At 50.0% G+C, this 20,903-nt stretch overlaps 1 protein-coding gene across 1 annotated transcript; it reads right to left on the bottom strand.

Annotated features, from left to right (window-relative positions):
* Nucleotides 1-13,635: 13,635 nt before the first annotated feature.
* Nucleotides 13,636-14,310, bottom strand: ASCL1 (achaete-scute family bHLH transcription factor 1; the record flags this gene model as incomplete). The annotated part of the gene is made up of 1 exon (XM_082666493.1): nt 13,636-14,310. The coding sequence occupies one exon, from the start codon at nt 14,308-14,310 to the stop codon at nt 13,636-13,638; it is 675 nt and encodes a 224-aa protein (XP_082522619.1).
* Nucleotides 14,311-20,903: the final 6,593 nt, after the last annotated feature.

The following is a 20,903-nucleotide window of genomic DNA, read 5'->3' as shown; positions in this document are numbered from 1 at the left end:
AATGTCCTCTAGGACAGAGACCATGTTTTCTTCATCTTTATAACCCCACTGCTCAGTGTAGACATGGCATACTTCAGGGTCACAATTTCTATGACTTAAATTAATGATGAAAAGAGGAAACCATCTTTTCCCACCAAGGAGTTATTTTACCTCTATGATAGCAAACATTCACACCTGATGATTTGCCATTAAGTCCATTGGACTGACTCTCCTCCCTCCCCAGGTCACATAAAACCAATCTATGGGGACATCACATAGAACACATAAGAAGCTACTGATTATTTCACCAGTGTGGCTGACATGTCCTTAAGGAAAAACCAATAGCCAGGCTCCTGGAGTAAACTAAATGCCCTTCTGATACCATCCATACCCAGCAATGATGACACTTGCCCTAAAAGGTGTGACGGTGCAGCAGAGCTTAGGAGAGGAGTACCTGGGAGACCCAGGGGCGCCCTGGGGTGATCGTGCAGGAGGACAGAAGATGAAGGAGGCTCTTCTCCTTCTCCTCTGCCACACTCCTCACCTGGAGGGGGCTCAACTGAACTTCAGATCTGAACTACAATTCTATTTACAAGATATTAACCCCCTACCTAGGAAAGAGTTTTCATAGTGGAACCAGCAGTTACCAGGAGCAAAATAATCAGATGAGAGATGTCTTGCCACAGTGCAATTTAAACAATTGCGGCTATCACCACCTGAACCCATCTCCAGCCATAACTCAAAGGCAAGTTTCTCAAGTTGCCCTAAGTTGTCACCACTATCAACACCCTAGAGCAAGGATATGAAATCTATGATCTGAAAGCCAAAGCCTGTTTCTGTAAAAAAAAAAAATTATTGGAACACAACCATACTTTTTAATTTACATGTTGTTCCTGTTGCTCTTGTACTAAAATAGCAGAAAATATTTACTTGCTACCCTTTATGGAAATAGTTGACCGACCCCTGCTCTAAAAGCTGCTTGTCTTTTTGCTGTTGTTGTTTGTTATTTGGTTTGGTTTGGTTTGCGGCTGTCCAGCATCTGAGCACCTTTCCATTGGAGGTTCTTAAGCATTTTGGTAGAAAGCAGAGTCCGTCTCCTACTATAAAAGTGGGCAAGGTCAGACACCACCTTCCTGGCCTCCCTTGCATCTATAATGTCTCAAGTAATCAGAAGCTCCCTCCCCAGATGTAGACTTGACAGCTAGTGTCATAAAGAAGCAAGGACAGGGGCCTCCCTGGTGGCGCAGTGGCTGAGAGTCCGCCTGCCGATGCAGGGTACGCAGGTTCGTGCCCCAGTCCGGGAGGATCCCGCGTGCCGCAGAGCGGCTGGGCCCGTGAGCCATGGCCGCTGAGCCTGCGCGTCCGGAGCCTGTGCTCCGCAACGGGAGAGGCCACAACAGTGAGAGGCCCGCATACTGAAGAAAAAAAAAAAGAAGCAAGGACAGCAGAGAATCCATCTTTGTCACAATGGCAGCTGGGGGGCTACGGCTACAGCCAGCCAGTTTCTAGGCAGCAGTGGCCCCATCAGTCCCAGCAGGACATCCAGTGTCGAGTCCTGGAGATGGTGTCAGTATAGACAGTGGCGTCCGGAGGCTGGAGGCAGAGTGGCGGCAGCGTCATCCCGCGATTGTGGGGAATGGCTTTATCCATGATTTTGGCTTCTGCTCAGCCTCACCTTTTCTAGCCCACGTTCTGACCCTCGAATAAGCCTTTTCAGTAATTCCAGGAATGACTCAAATCCTCTTGATAAATTTCTTTTCAGTTTCAATCAGCCAGAGTTTATTTCTGTTGCTTGCCACCGTGAGCTCTGATGGATAAAAACATCTACTCTTTTTAATGTTCGTAGAGCAACTAGCAGATTAAAAATCAGCATCACGTAACCTGTTTTGTTCTTGTGACAACCCTGTGAAGTGTGGTTTTAGCCCACTTAACAGATGAAGAAGCTGAGGCTAAGTGAGGTTAAGCGATCTCTTTGAATCAGCACTGGAATCCCTTTCTACTGTGCCAAACAGGCAGAACTCCTTTTATATAACATCAGGCACATGCTCATCGGTTTCACTTATCAATTAAACAAATCCCTTCTCTTCTTCAAAGCCCACAGAGGGCTGAAAGCTCTGTTTCTGCTTACCAGCATCTTGTCATTTTTCACCTCCTTTATTCTAAGTCCAGGTGGCTTTATTTTTTCATTTGAAAATGTCATCACCACGTCATTAGCAATGCACTGTTACCTGACAGTAGGAAGAAGCGTCCCCAGGCCATATGGCTGAGTTTAATCTACATGGTCACGGTGTAATCCCGTTGAAATGGCTTCCCTTTGCAATCAAAACCGAATTTCACACTTTACCAAGATGGGGACAGCTCTCTTCTTCCCCAGAGTAATATAGATCTCCCCAGGCAGCCAAGGCCAATGGAAATGGCTTTCTTCTCTAGGCCAGCAGCAGGTGGGGGGCAGGGCTGGGAGGTCAGCATGGATAGGCAGAGAATGGAAGGGAGTCAGAGTCTAGAGTAATCCTCTGTATTCCCCATGCACGGATTACCACTGGGGACATTCGACCCCCGGCACCTGGGAAAAGTAAATTTGGAATAGAAGTCACCTTTATCCAACTGGCGGTTTTATCATTGTTGCTGCTTCTAAAGTTAGTTATCTGATATATCTCCAGAAGGGCTACAATTAAAACCACTGTCCAGAGCATGTAGTTAATCAGGATCTCCAGGAACACGTATTTCAAGCAGACATCCTCCTGCGTTCATTATAAAGCCGTCATCTCAGACCAGTGTGTGAGAATCACTGATGTAAATAGATATAAAAAAGTATTTGAACGTCACTGGGATGAAGAACAAGCAGCATGAAAGAATGTGACATCACTTACAATTGGTAAAGTTGTTTGTTTGTTTAAAATACAATAATATCTAGTGGGTACTCATCATTGCTGGTGAAATTGTAACTGATTCCACCTGTCTGAAAGCAATTGTAGGCGATATGAATCCAAAAGCCTTCAGAAAGCACGTTTCCTTTAACAAAACAGTTCTCCTTCAGATGTGTCTTGGGGACATAATCTTGTGTAATTGTTTGGTTATAAGGTTTTTCATTTCAGAATTTATTCACAAATAGCAAAAAAATTAAAGAGAACAAAACCTCTCTGTGTAAAACTACAGATTGTTTAAGATGTTATTCTATCAACATTTAAAATTATGTTGTAGAAGACCATTTGAGGATTCAGAAACGTGTAACTACCAGACTTTGGAGTGTCTTTCTTACCTCATAAACTGTAAGGGCTGGGATTGTGTTGGTCTTTTCCAGTACTGTATCCTGAGGGCCTAGAATAGGGCCTGGGAAAATATTTGCTGAATTAATGACTAAACTGATTAATGTTCATATTTTTAAAAAATATGTTCATAGTTTAAAAAGTGAATCGTATGATGCCACTTTGTCAAAAAATATATAGATAATTAGACTGAGTGGTTTCCTTTGGTTGGTAGAGTTATAGGTGATGGCTATCCTCTTCTTTTCACTTATAACAAGATACTTATTATCTCGCAGATATATTTCCATGTCGTTAAACATAAATCTACGTCACCATTTAAAATTCTGTACCATATAGCTTTCTATGAGCCTGCCAATATATATTTGAACAAATACTTCCACACTGAAGTTTCAGGTTGTGTTATGTTCTTCAACACTATAAGAAATACTCCAACAACAAACACTCTTTGCTGTGTGTCTTTTGAGCATGTCTGATGGTTTTCCTTAGAAAAAGTACCTAGAATTAGAATTCGCATGTCTGTTTTCATCTGTAGAGGCTCTCTAGCAACAAATCGGCTGTTCTCTGAAATATATACCCTCTTCAGACGCCACAGAATAAATCCCCTTCTTTTGTGTGTCCCAGAGAAGCAGGGTAATATTCTTGAGAATGGGGAGATGGGTGTAGGCCTCTTCTTGGTTGGTCCAACAGGAAAAGACTGGGGAAGGAGACTGCCTAGTACAGGTGCGGCTTCTCTCCCAAGTTTAGCTTCCGTGCCCTTGGGAAGTGGAGATATTATGAACTATCTGAATGCTGATGCTGGACCGGTCCAGCCTGGCCCCCTCCTAGGGCTGTGGTGTTTGCTCATTCTGTCTTTTCATGGGAAAGATCCCATCGTTAGTTTATACAAACCACCTTTGGCTACGTTGCCGTGGTTACACAAACTGTACAGTTTTCACTTCAGCAGTCTTACATTAGATGCTTGGGGAATGGCGTGTTCGTAGAGTTGGTCTGCATTTCAAACATGACTGCATTCTAAACATCCTTAGCCGATGGAATATTTTCATAAAATACCTCAAAAGTAGACCTTGTGTTTACACTCCTCCATTATTCATGGCCAGCAGTCTGTGAGGTAATGATTGTATATCAAGGACAGAATCTGTCTTCGGGAAGATGAAGAAGGTTACTCAGAGAAGGAGGAAAACAGGAAAATGTGGGAGACACAAACAAGGCCATGAAGCTCATCCCTACTCTCTGGAAACCAAACCATTCACACCAGGAATCAGTGGAGAAACACTCACTGGGAAGCTGACCACCTGTTGCAGAATTGGGACACATTCCCTGGATTATAAACTTTTCTTGCTTGCTTTCTTTTTTTTTTTAATTGGTGTCTTGGAACTTGGAAGAGCTGACTGCTGGGTGGCAACAGCAAGCCTGGAGATTTGGAAGTTGATGCACATCTAAATAATCTAAATAATAGTGACAGATGCAATGGAAGTGGTGGCCATTCCTTGAATTTCTATGAATGGTTTTCTGAAGATTTTCCTTCTAAGACCTGGGAAGAGGCCAGAGCTCTGAAGCACTTCAGAATGCTGAGAGAACAAGGCTCCTGGAGGGGAGCCCAGTGGCCAGTTCTAGCCTCTAGTGCTCACTTTCTTCCAGCAAAGCCATCACCCCTTGGAGGTTCATTTTTGTCTTCCACAAACTGGGCTGAGATTTCCTCCCTGCCTCACCAGGGGTGGTAAGCAACAGCAAAACCAGACCGCTCACCTCTCAGAGGCACTGAAACACTTCCACGCCACCAGGCAGTCTCCCCAACACCCATGAACATGGACTCTGCTTTAGCTCAACCATCCTTGTGGCCTGACCACCACAGAACAACAGGAGACAAAATTCCCTGATGTTTTCACTATATATGTTTCACGAATTTCATTTTCAACAGAATTTTCTTGAGCACCTACTATGTGCTAGATACTATGCTAGGCACTTCTGCATAGTCTATTTCAGTCTATCTTTATAATTAGCCTCACACAGAGGTGTTATTATCTCCACTTATGCAGATGAGGAAACAAAGATTTGTGATGATGCATGGAGAATCCCAGCAAAGTCTCTTGATCCCCAAATCAAGTATCTTCCAGAACAAAATTATGTTCAAAGAAAATCAAAAGGAATCTAAGGAATCCCTCCCTTCCTCCCTCCTTTCATTTCTCCCTTTCTTCCCTCTTCCCTTGCTTTCACATGCTTTCGAGTGTCAGGCATGTGCCAGAACATTCTGAAAGCAGGGAATATTTTTGGCAATCCAGGGACGATGGCAGAGAACATGCTCTCATACTGGTGGGGTTTTCAGAAGCAGACAAACATCGAGTTGGTCTTCGGATCTCATTGAAGAAACTATGGGCTGGATTATGGTGGACAGAACATGGAATTTGGAGTCAGACAAACATGAGTTCAGATTCTGACCCTGCCACTACCTGGCTTTGTGATCATGGACAAGTCACGTAGCGTCCCTCAGCCCCTCAGTGTTTTCATCCGTAAGGCAAATATATATAATAATCCACCACCTTATAGGATTGCCCTGATTATGAGCAAAATAAGATGCCCGGCGCTTGGAAAATGCTCAGTAACAGGAGATGAGGGTGTAGCCACTTTAACTATATCCTTTGTAAGAAAAGGCCTTGCTCTCCTGCTCTGGGCCGGGAGGTCTGTTCATCTGTCCATCCTCACACCCATCTCCTATGGCCTCTCCCAGGCATCTTGTGCTGATTCTTCCAAAGAAGAAGCTGGGAGTGTCCCCTCGCATCTGACACTGCTGAAACCGCACTCAGGTGGCCTCCGGCTTCTTTGGCTTTGAAACCCCTGCTCCTTTGGCTGTCGGGCGCTTCAAGCGGTGGAGGGCCAATTCGCCATGGCGGTTTGTATCTGCAGCCGGGCTGACAGGCTGGGAGAGGAAGGCGTTAATGTTTTCTGACAGGCGACCCCTAATTGTGGGAGCTTTTCTTCTTGGGCTTTCTGTGAAATTCTGACTTAGGCGAGCGGCATAACAAAATGGGAGGGCATTGAGCCCGGCTTGCACTACACTGAGCTGGGGGGAGGAGGGGGGTCCGGGGGCCGATGCTGGCCCAGCATTATTCATGAAGATTTTCAGCTGTTTTTGTCTTTTAACTAAACTTTGAGTTTGATCAGAGGGCTGGCCGGCCTCCCTTTCGCCAAAGGCCCCGCTGGCACCTGGACAATGGACGCAGACTGTTTTTCCTGGTACAAGAGCAGAGCTGGGGGAGGCCGAGGGCTGTGTGTCCTGGGGGTGGGAAGGGAGGGCTGGGCGGCGGGCGGGGGCAGGTTTACTTCTGTCCTGGTCTTGGGCAGAGGGGTGGTTACTGATAGAATTTCCAGCTCCCCCCAACACAGGCAGTCACCCTCTGACTGCTGAACTTCTAGGCTCTACAACTTCATCCATGAAAGTGCACACAGCTGCTGGTTCTCCCGTTTGCTGTTCAAATGCCACACTCCCTCCCCCTCCAAATAGCTTTCTTCTGCTCTGTCTCCCCACTGCACTCCCTCCTTCCAAAGGGCCCACTGGCTGGAGAAGGTTCCAGTCTACGAGTGTCCACTGCACTCCCTCCTTCCAAAGGGCCCACTGGCTGGAGAAGGTTCCAGTCTACAAGTGTTTGAGTGGTGCTGCCTTTATTGTTATTATTATTATTGTAAATAACGACGGCAAAGAGCAAATAAGTGAAGAAAGGAGAGGGAGAAGGTGACTCGGATGATAGTTAGAGACCCAAAGAAAGGCAGGCGGAAGTGCTGCGCCCAGGAAAGGATTTAGGAGCCCAGAGGCGGTGGTGCTGGGCAGACCCCAGCGGCGGTGCAGCTTCCCTGCCTGCAGGGGAGCAGGGAGTGGGTTGAGCGCGAGGTGCTCTCCAAGTGCTCTCGCTTTTGGCAGGTGCCAAGCTTTTTGTCCCCTGCATCCACTTCCTGCCCGGACAGCCCGGACCCAGGGCCCAGTCCTCTCCAACGTACTGTGCAGAAAGTGACTCCCTTCAAGGAGTGCGGGTTGGCGCCTTTCCCCCCATCTCGTCCCCAAAATAGCCCTGGTCGCCAGCGCATCAAAGGCGGCTTTGTGAGCGGCCGCCTGCAGGCTGCCTGGAGGGGGGCGCACGTGGGACGTTCTGGGAGCGCGTCCCACTCCCCTCTCCAACCTCTCTCTCTTCTTTCATTCATTCTTCTCTCCTCTCCTGCTTTGTCTCTATCTCCCTCTTGTTTTCCTCCTCGTCTTTATCTCTCCATCCCTCCCTCTCTCCTCCCCTCCCCCACCTTTCCTCGTTTTTTCCCTCCTCCTCCTCTCTCTTCTCCCCCCTCCCTTCTCTCCCTCTCCCTCTCTTCCAATCTCTTTCTCTCGCTCTCCTTTTTCTCTCCATCTCTTCTCCCTCTCTCCCTTCCTCCACCTTTGTCTCTCTCCCTCTCTCTCTCTCTCTCTCTCTCTCTTTCTCTCTCACCTCCGTCCTCTTCCTTTTCCCCACCTCTTCCCTCCAAGCGGGGGACCAAGCTTTCTCTCCCCCCCCCCCCACCTCCCCCATCCCTGCCGTCAGGTAGCCGGGCGAGGCCCAGGCGCGCGCTGCTGACAGCGGACGCATGCCTGCAGCCAATCAATGCCCGGATGCGCTGCTGCTTGAATAAATCATTAAGCCTGACACGCGCTCGGGCCCGCGCTCTGCGCTGCAACTTGCTTCCTGCCATTAACCTACACACCCTCTTTTGTAACAACCTAATCTTGCATACAAAGGAAGTAGGAATATAACTTCAACCTGCGCTGTAGCCCAGCCCTTGGCATCGCAGTGGGAAAAAGAACGTTAGTGTCCGCGAATCCACGTCCCTCCTTACCTTTGAGTCCGGATAACCGGGAGTTTCTGAGGAAATCCGAAAACAAATCATTTCTTGGTCCAGGAGTGGAGAGAGGGAGAAAAAAGTTCAGAGACTTCTCAACAATAGGAAAGGGGAAACAGCGTTGAGGGCATTTAGTACATCAGAGAAGCGTCCATAGTGTTTTAAAAAGAGGTTGCCGTAAAACAAGCTCGGAGAGCTCGCTCTGGAAGATATAAAATAAGACAAGTCCTAGAAATGTTGACAGAATTTAATCATGTGTCTCTCCCTTTTTAAATGAGTGCGTAAATGGGTGAGGGAATGAATGGGTGAACGAAAGCATGAACGGCTGCCCAACAGCAGCGTGGTCTTTGTTTATCTTGGGGGAAAGTTCCCAGCACCACCCCTCTACCTGGTTCAGGAAGCGCGTGAGAAGCGGTATCCCTTGTGCTGATAGAGTCAGAGACAGCTCTAAAGCCCTTTCATTTTCTATTCGTCTGGTGATCTATGCAAGGGAAGGCATTTTCCAGAAGAGAAAACTGAAATTGACTTCTTTTACAAACTTTCAAGTAAGTCATTCCCAGCGCCAAAAGGTAAAGTGATCTTCCAGAGTTTGGTTTTGAATAGAGCTAGGTTCACCTCTGCCCTACGAAGTTTCTATGAGTCCCTGAAAATCTTACACAAAACGAGTATATCCCTGAGGTCCTGTGGGAGAATAACCTGGGTATCAGCCAGGGTCAGCAGGAGCCGGTAGCACACTTGAAAGGGCAAATGAAAAGAGTTTAATGGAGAGACGGAGGTGGGTGGAACTAAAGGAATCAAAAGGTTGCAGCACCCAGAGACTAGGAACGAGGGGGAGCCTTACCATCTCTGGCTTGCAGGGGACAGAAGAGGAAGCTATTACCACATCTCAGCAAGAGCTGTTGCTATGGGAGAGAAGCCTCCTGACAAGAGCTGTCCTGAGACCAAGAACCACTGCCAAAGCAACTGAGGAGCTTTGCAGGGAGGAGCGGGGATAAAAGTGTCCTGACCTGCCCCCACTCCTACCTCACAAATTCCTAGTGGTGCCTCCTAGTGGCCAAACCCAGCAGGAAGCCAGAGGACAAGAGAGACCTAGTGAAGAGGTCCACAAAATCAGCTTCCTGAGATGCAGCGCAGGGCAGGAGCTGGAGAGATTCCAGTGAACAAGACAAGTAAGGTCCCTGTCCTCATGAAGTGTACCTTCTGGTAGGGGGCAATTGATAGCAACTGTATAAACAAACAGGTGTTTTTTGTTTGTTTGTTGGGTTTTTTGTTTTGTTTTGTTTGGGTAGTACTAGATGCCAGGAAGGAGAAACAGCATAATGGATAAAGAGTGACTGTAGCTGGGGGAAAGCTGCTTTAGAAAGGATAATCAAGGAAGGCTTCTCAGAGGAGGTGATGTTTGAGGTAGGGTGACCTGGACTTCGCCGGGAAGCCTACCTTGACTCCACATCTACTCCCAGACTTCTTTTTATGTGGTTTGTGGGTAAGCCTCAAATCTAGGCTGATTTAGATGCATCCACTAACCAGTCTCCATGAAAATGAGAGACTAGAATAACACCACCAAATGCTCATATTTACAAATAGCTTGTAATCTCCCCTACAAGGCCCTGTGCTAAGTCCTTTGCATAGTCTCCTGTTGCTGCTGTGGGTACCATCAGCCCCATGTTATAAACAAGAATACTGAAGCTTAGAAGGAAGGGGAAGTCTATTCCCTGCTCTAACATCCCAAGCCCTGCAAGAACAGCGACGTGTAAATGCATGCTCGACTCTCTCTTTCTTACTAGTCTCAGTCCTAGCCCTTTGACGCTCTAGGCAGAGGGCGGGCCGGTGTCTTCCTTCTTCGGTGGGCCCGTCTGATATGAACTTGACATAGATATTTCTCCATGCACACCCCCCTACTCCCAATTTAACAATGTGAAAGGCAGAGTCAGGGAGGCGAGACGTGTGTCCCAGTAGCTCCAGCACAGCCTCTGATAATACTCGCATTCAACAGTTTTGCAGCCAGCGGCGGGTCTATTTTTTTCTCTCTGGCACTCCCCGCTCCTCCTGGTCCATTTCAGGCGGCTCCAGTCTGAATTCGGTGGTCTCCAGGCCATGTTTTTTGAATAGGTAAGATTTCTCAGTCAATAACGTCAAGGCAGTTTTCTTCCCCAGCACCCTCCTCCCCCCAGAAAAGAAAGCGGGAGTTGGGGCTAAGACGGGGGAGAGGCCGCGACTGCTAGCCGCTGGGGTCTACGTTTTGTATTTCGCTGACAGCCCAGGGCCGCTCCAAAGCCCGCCGCGCAGCCAATGGGCTGCGGTGATTTATGGAGCTGACTAATGCTGGCTGAATGCGGCCTGTCAGAGCGCCCTGAATGGCTTCCCTTCGCCGCACAAGCCCCGGCTTTGTGTTGCTAAGCGATTAGAGCAGATGTAATGAGATTTTGCCCTTTCCTAGCTTCGGCAAAATTGTGTGTGTGTTTGTGAATTTTTAGAGTTTGCCTCCGCATTGTGGCAAACAACGGCTAACTTTGCCCCGAGTTTAACGAGACTGGATATCTCCCATTCAGAAGTGAGTAAAAGAACACCTGTCTTCACAAGGAGAAGGGGGGAAACATCCCCTTTGTGGGGACTGAAACATTATCCTAATGCTATATTCATAGCCATAAATGACTTGCTACACTTTCTTTGCGTACCTTATCTGGAAACTTGCAAAGGAGCTAAATTAAAAGAATAAGAAATGCATGGCGGGGGTGGGTGGGGGGAGAGGGGGACCCAGCTCTGGTCCTCCAAATGAGAAGAGAAAAAATAAAGCAGGCATCACAAAAGCATTACTTCCCTCAAGTAAGCTCTAAATTGGCCCACTGCTGGCAGAAAGTCCGATTATTTATGGCGATGAGGAATTTACTGATTTTTTTTTCGCCTTAATTACGCTCATCTCTTTGAAAGGGACTGAAGCCTCAATGTGCATTCTATAGAGGGTCATTTAGCAAAATGACATCAGACGCTGTGGCGTGCTCCGCGCATCGCGGCTTTAAAAAATGATTATTCTGTGCCACTAAATGGTATAGATGTACCAACACAGACTAGATTTTTAACTCTGGAAGACGTGCTGGCTCCCTGCTCTTTGTTGGGTTTTGTAAGATGCATTTTGCGCTCGGCTTTCCGCTTGGCTGGAGACACGCTAACTGAATCTGCAAGTAATGCAAGCGGCGAGCGCGGAGCCGGCGAGAGGCGGAGTAGGATTCTGATCACGTCCTTGCTAACTGACAAGAAGCAAGCCAGCCAAAAACCCACCAATTTCTTTTTGAATCTTGGTAATTGGGTACTTTTACACGCAGCTCACGCCATTCGGATAGAGTCACAAGCTTAGATAGGCCAGTGTCTCAAAGCGACCACACATTTCTAAGGCTTTTATTTAAATCTAACTCCGGTAAGAAATTTACATCATACGTGCCCTTTACTTAAAACCAATATGGAAAGTGTGTGCTGTGGGGAAGAGGAGTGGAAAATGCATGCCTGGCAGTGAAGGAAGAACACACCTACCACTGGGAGTGTGGACAGGGCTACCTCCCCCAAGCCCAGCCTCAGACACCACCATCCTTTCTCTCACCCCTAGTGTTCGTTATCTCATCCAGCCCTTCCACAGTTTCACGATGAGAAACTCGGAATGGGGGTAAGGGTTAGAAACTGGGCTGAGGACCCTCTCTTTCCAGTTCACTTTTGGAGGTATTTTTTCAGTGTAAAGTCATGTTATCAAAAGGTGATGTAGCCATTAATCACCACCCATTCTCTAGGTGTCTGTGTACATTTGCAACATGAACGTGGAGAAAAACCATATACGTGTGTGTGTATATATATATATATATGTACATTCATCATAGAATCATCTTGGATAGGACTGGTCACAGCACTTATCTTTGTCATTTCTGCCACTTAGCTTGTTTCTTCCCACCTTCTTCTCCCCCGCTCTTTCCCTTTGGCATTTTCATAATAACTTGGGCAGGGGCAGTAGCGTCAAAGAAGACTCAGAGGCAGCTGATTATTTTCATTTGTAAAAAAAGAAAAAGTTTTATTATGAAACTAGTTTGTATAAAACAGGGTTATACATGGTTTTTTTTTTTTGTAAGTTTGTAATAAAACAGTAAGAAAAAAAAAAAAAGGCAGTGATAGAAATTTCCCAAAAGGCAACCCATCAAAACCAACTGGCTGCCACTTTGCGTTTGGACAGTAGCTGCATAAACTTTGTTCTTCTTGAACAGTATTTAATAACATCATTAATACATTAACAAAGTTTCTATAAAGTAAGACACATTGGTGCTGAAGTACATCTGGTGGCCTTTTGATCTCACCTATGAGGACAGTTCTTTACAAAACCACATAGGGAAAATGGCAGTTGTAAGGTGAACGACACATCTAAAATATGCAGAGGTAATAGCATTACATGTTAAAGTATCAAGATATACACATTTTAAACCATTTGTACAAAACTCTATAAATTTTTTCTCTCTCTCTTATGTACAAAAATATCTTAATATATCCCCAAACTGGTTAGGATAGATACAAATAGATTTTTCTTATAATAAAAAAAATTCACAAAAGATTGGAAGCATTCTATGATGAAAAAAGTAGAAAAATGGTGTGAGGGAGTGGAGCTTGGGGAGGGACCCCCCCCCCCTCCTGCAGAGGATTGGGGTTTCAAAGAGCATACTTTCACTGCAGACAAATGTCCACAGCTTATCGGGATGGAGGATACAGAGACGAAAGACACCAACCCATTTCTAGAGGGCTAAGAACTGCGCTTTCGGAGGGGGCGGGGAGGTCAGCTCTGCCTGTTAGTGGTGGGTGGGAGTTTCTACAGGGCGTGTGCTGCTCCCTTCCGCCAGGAGCCCGCTGTTTTTGCACACAAGCTGCATTTTGTGCATTAACTCGGGTCCTAGTCACTCTTTCTATCTCCGTGAATGACTGGAGTGCACAGATACTGTTCTGAGCGCATTCCTGTTTTGCGAGAGGCTTGCTTCTCAGGCACGCGGCGCTTAGTTGGCGTAGGGGTTGGTTGCCTGGATTTGTTTGTTTTCTTCTTATTCTCTTCTTCTTCTTCTTTCTTCCTTTTTCTCCCTTTCAACATCGCTGACGAGAAAGCACGAAAGATGCAGGTTGCGCGGTGGCCCTGTAGCATAAAAACGGGAGAGGTTAGTGTGCACTTGGAGGCCAGTAGTGGGAGCAAAAGGAGGTTTGGAGAGAGATCTGTCAGGTAGAGCGCCTCTTTTGACAGGTCTTAGTACTCTGTTCCCCGCCTCAGCTCTACTCTCCAGTTTTGGAGACCTGGACAAAGCCACTCTCAGAAGCCAAGCCTGAAACTAACATACCAGGATTTGAAATCGACGGACTTTAACAAATCCTTTAAATCAACCCCCCTCCCTCATCTCCGTGGAGACAGTCCCCCTCCTACAGAAGAAAAAGGATGAATGCAAGAAAATCTCCCCCGTTCCCTCCATAGTGCAACCTACCTGCTTCCGAAGTCCATTCGCACCAGGGCCTGAGCAGGCCGAGCCCCTCAGAACCAGTTGGTGAAGTCGAGCAGTTCTTGCTCCTCGGGGCTGAGAGGGTCGTAGGAGCCCTCGTCCGACGAGTAGGATGAGACCGGCGACCCGGCCATGGAGTTCATGTCGTTGGAGTAGTTGGGGGAGATGGTGGGCGACAGGACGCCCGCCTGGAAGGCGGCGCTCACCGCGTCGTGCTCGTCCAGCAGCTGCTGCAGCGCGCGGATGTACTCGACGGCGGAGCGCAGCGTCTCCACCTTGCTCATCTTCTTGTTGGCCGCGCCGTTGGGGACGTGCTCCCGAAGGGTGGCGAAGCCCAGGTTGACCAGCTTGACGCGGTTGCGCTCGCGCTCGTTGCGGCGCGCCACGGCGGCCGGCTGCTGCTGCGGCAGGCTGTAGCCGAAGCCGCTGAAGTTGAGCCGGCGTTTGCAGCGCATCAGTTCGGGCGAGGACGAGCGCTGTCGCTTGACTTGCTTGGGCGCTGACTTGTGACCGCCCCCTGAGGGCTGGCCGTCGGCCGCGGGGCTCAGCTGAGGCGCCTGCGGCTGCGGCGGCGGCTGCTGCTGCGCGCTTTGCGCCGCCGCTGCCGCCGCAGCCGCCGCCGCGGCCGTGGCAAAGAAGCAGGCTGCGGGCGGCAGGAAGGGCTGCGGGCCTGCGCCGCCGCTCTCCATCTTGGCAGAGCTCTCCATGCGCAGCGGCCGGCGAGGAGTCGCGGGATCGGAGCGATCCGGGGACGCGAGGTGCGGGGCGCGCGCTGGGGGGACACAGACAGGACCGGGGGGCCACGAACAGAGAGGGAGAGAAGGGGAGAGATGAAGAGGGAGCCCGGGGAGAAGTTACAAAAATACAAAATCCCCGGGAGACTTCTTAGGGTGGGAGCAAGGAAGGTGCAACTGCTTCTCCTCCTCCCCCCTCCCCTCCTCCCTTCGCAGGTTGGCTTCGGGAGCCTCGCGTGGCGCTCGCGTGTGAGGCTGCCGCTAGCGCCTTCTTGTTTAAAAAAAAAAAAAAAAAAAAAAAAAAACCAGCAGAAGAAGCAAAAGTCGGTGGTGAGCGCGCTCTGCTGAGTCTTCTGTTCCTCTCCCCTTAGGGCTGCGCTCTCTTGCGCCGGGTCTCGGTCTCTCCAGCCGCGGCTCGGGCTGTTTGTATTATTTTGTTAACCCCCTTTCTTTCTTATTTCCTTCTTTCACTCGCCCTCCTTGGCCGGCTCCCCGTCGCTGCGCCTTCCACGTTCCCTGGCCAGAAGTGAGAGAGTGCTGGGCGGCTGGAGTGCGGCCGCCTTTTCAATGGGACACCCAGCCCCACGCGCAGCCCTGGCCCCGCCTCGCCCCCCACTCCCCGCTGCTGCAGCGAGCGGCTGCAGCCCCCCCGCCCCCCTCCTCTTACCTCCTCTTCCCACCCCCTCCCTAAACTCCCCCTCCTCCCCTCCCCTCCCCCCGCCCGTCCCCCGAGCCCGTTCCTTGCAAACTCTCCATTCAGCCGGGTTTGTTGTTGCAGTGCGTGCGCCTGGCGCGTGCCGGACTCCCGGCTGAATAAACAGGCGGCGCGCTCAGGGCGGGCGGCAGCCGGGGGTGGTTCTAGAAGGGGGGGTGGGGAGGGGGAGGGCAGCGTCGCCGACGGGCCAATAGCTCTGGAAATTGGGGGTGTATGGGTGGAAAGGTTTGGGGTGAAGTGTCCCGGGATTCTCCTGAGAACTTGGGGAGAATCACAGGGAAGGGTTTGGGCAGAAAATGTGACACGGGGCGGTGTGGAAGTTGGGGGCAGTGAGGCTCCGTTTTTTCCTGTTTTCTTCTCCTACCCCACTGTCACTCTCTTGGGGGTTTTCGATGCTCTTGGGAGCGGAAGGAAATTTGCTACTGAAGTTCAGAGAGATGGGGAGGACTCCGTGGGACTGTTAAAGTACTGTTAAGACTTAGCTCTGGTCCCAGTGCATCCTCTCACTAGCTCCGTGACCCTTGGTAAGTGACATCCACTCTGAGCCTCAGTTTGCTCGTCTGTAACAACAGAAGGTTGGATTAGATGGTCTCTAACGTCCCATCCAGTTGTGAAATCTAGGATATGCCCCCTACAACTGAACAAGTGTGGAGGAGGCCAAGAAGAAGGGAGGTGATCGCTTTGAGGGGTGGTGGTAACCAGAGCTGTAGGGAGACAGGTGTGTATGGCCGGGATACTCTTCCAGGATGACCTAGCTGCCTGTAGCATCACCGCCGCGCCCCGTCCCCCCCCAAAAAAGATTATTTCCGGACCGGCTAAGGGGGTGTATAAAGAGAGGAGCTCTTTGGGGTATTCCCAGGGTGGATCTGAGAAAGGAGATGGGAGGAGGTGATGGAGCTTGGGGGTGGGGGCGGAGCAGCTTCGCTGGTTGTTCGGCGCCGCTGCAGGCATCTCGGCGGCCTTGGCTCAGCCTCCATCCCGCCCCAGGCGTGTGCCCGGCGGGCCGGTGGCAGGCGACTGGGAGCCGAGCCCGGCCGGGCCGCGTGCTGGCGCCGCGAGGGAGGAGGAGGCGCTTGCAGCCGTCGCTCGGCCGCTTGGACGGCGCCCACCCAGGCGCCCTTCCTGGGCCCTCGGCCCTGGCCCTGTCTGGCCAGAGCCTGGTCCAGCTTCGGGGCTCCTTGGGACGCGGCGCTGCGGAGAAAGCGGACGGAGCAAACGGAGCAAACTGTACCGCTCTGGTGGACGGAGAAGAAGGAGACTGGGGCGCGTCTCAGGTGGCGTCTACACAGCCGGGAAAAAGCAGAGTGTCACCATCCAGTTGATTTGTCCACTAGGAATAGGCAGTTTGGGTTAGAGACCTGGGTACAGGGATGCTCGTTTTGACTTATCCCAATAATTGCTTCCCATTGAACTTCCCTTTGTGGAGATGAGTCTCTCTCTAAAAGATCGTGTGGGTGACCGGGGAACCGCCTCTGGTATGGGCGAGTGCTGTCGGAACAATAGTGGTGGTGAGGGCAGTGGTGTCGGGGTCCCGAGGTGAATCACATCTCAGCCTCAGTTTCTTCTTTTAAAACAGATGTGTTTAGGAAGCATAGGACTGAATGGGGCCAACAGAGATCAGTTCTGTAAACTTCCCACCCACACGGCCCCCTCCCCTACAGTAGCCTATGGCCTGCTGACCCCAAAGGACCGGGGTGAACTCCGTGGGATTTACACCTCTGGCCTCTCCCCCCGCCCCTCCCCCACCCCAGGAAAGGAGATGAGAGGGCTCCAGGTTACATGTGTCTCCTCTTCCAGGAAGTATAGGAGGCCATGAAGCCTAAACAGAGTCGCATTACCCGCTTTTCAACAGGAGGAAGCCTCAGACCACCTGGCAGGATACCGCTATCAGGCACATTCCGCAACCCGTTTGCCCCAGCTGTGCGCCCCGGGTGCGGGCCGCTAGGAGGCATCCACCCTCCTGAGCAGAATAGGGGCTGGGGTGGGGGGAGCGGGGCGTGCGTGGCGTGCGGGGCGGGTCGTCAATATCAACGCATCTAAAGGGCACTATCCTTCACATTAAGCTGTATCCCTTCCAATTCAGACTCTATCCTTCCACACTTTACAAACGCCCATAATCCTGGCTCTACCACCATTCGCGTTGTAACCTTAAACAACCGCTAAGGCCCTCGGTTTCCCCATCTGTGCCAGAGCGGCGTCCGCCAGCTCATTTCGAACCGTATCTGCGAGCGGGGGAAATTTGCTGATGGCCAGAACGTGTTCTCAGTATCCTTCTAGGATGCGGGCTCCACGGGTGCACAGAGATGCTCCTTATCAGGGACTTCAAGGCCAGAGCCTACTCCCAACCACACACACACACACACACACACACACGCGCGCGCGCGCGCGCGCGCGCGCCATGTAATGGGCGTTCAAAGAGAAGGGCCAACTAGTGAAGCCGCACATTGTAGCGGCCCTACGCTTTGGCCTCCGCCCAGGAGAAAAGACAGCGGGCGCTGGGATCCTTCCGGCCAAAGCCACGGAACATTTGTCCTTATTCTTCCCGCCCCAGCCCCGAGCCAAAATCCCGTCCTCACCCTCCCCACTCCCACATCCGCAGCCTATTTCCTTACATGCTTTGCAGAACCTCCAGGAACCCAGGCTTTCTCTTCCTCCCACTCAACACAAAGAGTGCTCCCAGCCGGACGCTGTCCTCTCCACCTTCTCCAACCCTAAGGTAGAGCAGTCTAGAATCTTTTCTTAGGGGCTTAGCCTCGGCCCTTGGGGACTGTGCACTATCAAGGGTAGGGTTTTGGGGGTTTTTTTTGTTGTTGTTGTTTGTTTGTTTGTTTGTTTTGTGGTACGCGGGCCTCTCACTGCTGTGGCCTCTCCCGTTGTGGAGCACAGGCTCCGGACGCGCAGGCTCAGCGGCCATGGCTCACGGGCCCAGCCGCTTCGCGGCATGTGGGATCCTCCCGGACCGGGGCACGAACCCGCGTCCCCTGCATCGGCAGGCGGACTCTCAACCACTGCGCCACCAGGGAAGCCCTCAGGGGTAGTTTAACATGTTCTTCCACTGAAATTGGCGTTCTGGTTGTTACACCAATTTGGAGCAAAGGACTGAGGCTCAAGGGCCAATTAGCATCCTGCCTCTGATTCTGTGACCTACATTTGACCTCCCCAACACACACACTCACACACCTAAGAGAGCTGCCCCACACTCTCCCAGGCCCAGGGAACTCCGGACCTTATACTAAGGGATAAAGCAGAGGCTAATTCGCTATCCAGGCTCTGTTACTTCAGAGCTGGGAGTTTGAGCAAAGAGCCGACACTCTGAGTTTCGGTTTCCTCATCCTTACATGCCCATGGTTATAGCACCTACCTCCAATAGTTGTGAGATTTCAAAGAGATGTACGTGGAGCTCTCAGAACTAGGTCAAATGGAAAGGGATTAACAGGAATGGCCTTTTCCAAAACGAGGAGGAAGGCCCTGCTCACACAACCCACCCAGGAAGGGTTTTGTGGGAAGAGGACGCCTGGCTGTCAGCTTCCTGGAACCGCACTGTGCTAATTGCTCCAGCCATTGGAGATCAAATGCCACCCTGTCCCACTGTCCTTTTTGGAATTACTGGGTAATTCCTGTCCTTTTTGAGGACTGGTGGTGATGCTTGCTGGCAAACCGGGGTGATAGAGATAGAAACCAAGTGTTTGTTTGTTTTAAACACAAACAGTAACAAGTCAGATGGAATACAGACAAGCTTCATGGCTGGCAGAGGGAAAGGGCTTCAGCAGAGCCAGTGGCCCTGCCCTCCAGCTGTCTGTGGCTCCTTTGACACCCAGGGGGCCTGACTCTGAGCAAATTTCCAGGCTTTTCTTGACCAGGACACTCAAGGTCCCATTTATCTAGAAGTGGAGGCAGAAGAAAACAACTCACAAAAGGAGGGTTCCATGCTTTCATTCATACATGGAGTAGTGGCACTCCCTTCGCTTATCTGTCAAGGCCTGCAGGAGAATTAAATCTTTTGTTTTTTGTGAATTCATTTTGCAAATTCTTCCACACGTATCAGGGGTTACCATTCTTGTGATGGGGAGGCAGGACACTCACCCTCTTTGGTGTGTATTACCCATAATATAGATATCCCAGAAAAATGGGGAGGTTCCTCTTTCTCCTCCAGTACAATAAAGGCCTCAGTTTCTGCACCTTCAGACCCCTCTTCTATGTTAGGGGATCCTGAAGCTGGACCATACCTTAGATTAAAACTACATTCAACACCAGGATCTACGTGGGAGATGACTTTCCTAGTGATGCTTAGCAGTCGGCTGCCGGGGAGACCTGCGGTGCTGAGGCCCCGAATCTCCCGCCACTTTCTTTCCACCCGCAGCTGAAGGCCAGGCCACCTTTGCTCACAGGCTACCCTCAGGCTCCGTAACTGTGCACCTTCTCTCTGCGGAAAGGAGATAGGCCTCCTTTCTAAAAGTGCCTTTGGTGCTTTTTCTCTGGAGGGAGGGGAGTTCATACTGAAAGTGAAACTAGGTTTCCCATTGAATGAATCATTTAATACAATTATATTTATAGTGGATCCTGAATAAAAGGCAAAGCGAGTACGAAGATGAACGCAGGCCTCAGAGCCTTGATTTGAACAGGAGATTTTTGCTGCAGCCTTCAATGTTGGTGAGTGTTAAGCCCCATAAACCCAGGGTTCTTTGAGAAAAGTGCGCGTGCAAGGAATTCAGAGCAGACACCCACCTCCAGTAGCTGTAACACAGGGCCTCTGTCCTGGGATGTATGCAGCTCCGAGCCTGTGCTTGACACTCTCTTACCCAGGGGAGATGAGAAGTTCATTACTGTGAGGTCTGCTGTCTCCAATACACCCTTCCCAAGGTAAGTTCGGAAGCGGCGCTGCCCAGCCTGGGTTGAGTCTGACCAGCCTGGGATGGGCTGTTGCAGTCGGGGGCAGAAGTACACAGACCAGAGACCTGGCTGAGCTGCTTGGTCACAGCCGCCAGGCCTGCACCTGCATTAAGGAATCCATGCTCCAAACCAATCTATTTGCTTTTTCCATACACCTTACAAAGGGGGGAAAAAAACTGGAAAAAAAAAAAAGCACAAACTATTATTTTCTCGTGGCTTTTTGGTGAAGGAGGGGAGGTCGGGAGGGGGAGGGGGTAATTTGCAGCCAACCTCACAAATCCTTTTGAAGTTCTTCAAATAAGGAGAAACAACGCTGCTAAGTCTTTATTTTTTCTAAAGCCCCATTTACATTATGATTAAATACCTTCCTCGGATAAGCATAAAGAAAGTCGTTAATCTATATAGCTCTCCAAAGAATCAATACATTCGAAACTTTTGTAGGATTTGTTACACCCTATTTTGTTACAGTAGACCAGCTCCTCTCTGTCTAGGCACATGGCTCTCTTTCCCTCCCCCCTGCTTCCCCACCTCCTCCAAGAAAGGAAATAAAGTAAAGGTCTTTCACGGTAAACAAAACCAGCTGATTCTTCACAGAGAACCCATGAATAGCTGGAGAAGAAAAAAAAAACTTACAATAAATGGTGCATTTTTTCTCTGCTGGGTATAGTATTCAAGGATCAGGGCAGTATTCAAACAGAGGTCCATTTTTTGCTCAGCAAGAGAGTTTAGAAAAGGAGCGTGGGGTCCATTCAGCGCTTTCCCCCCTTCACAATCGCCGGGTTCTATGAAACCTATCTTCCATGCCTTGTCGGAGTGTTTCTGGGGACCAATTAGTGCTTTGTTGCACGGCTTCTTTGCTGAATCTTTGAGCAGCAAGAAAAAGCGCTCTCGACTCTCCCCTTATTTTGACCATTTCAGTCATTACTCAGTGTAATAATTAATATGACAACTGGACGCTCCA

This window comes from Grampus griseus (genome assembly GCF_964374135.1).
Source record: "Grampus griseus genome assembly, chromosome: 11".
In the NCBI taxonomy this organism is placed as follows: domain Eukaryota; kingdom Metazoa; phylum Chordata; class Mammalia; order Artiodactyla; family Delphinidae; genus Grampus; species Grampus griseus.
The sequence above is the reverse complement of the archived record's forward strand: the minus strand, read 5'-3'. Positions and strand labels throughout refer to the sequence as shown.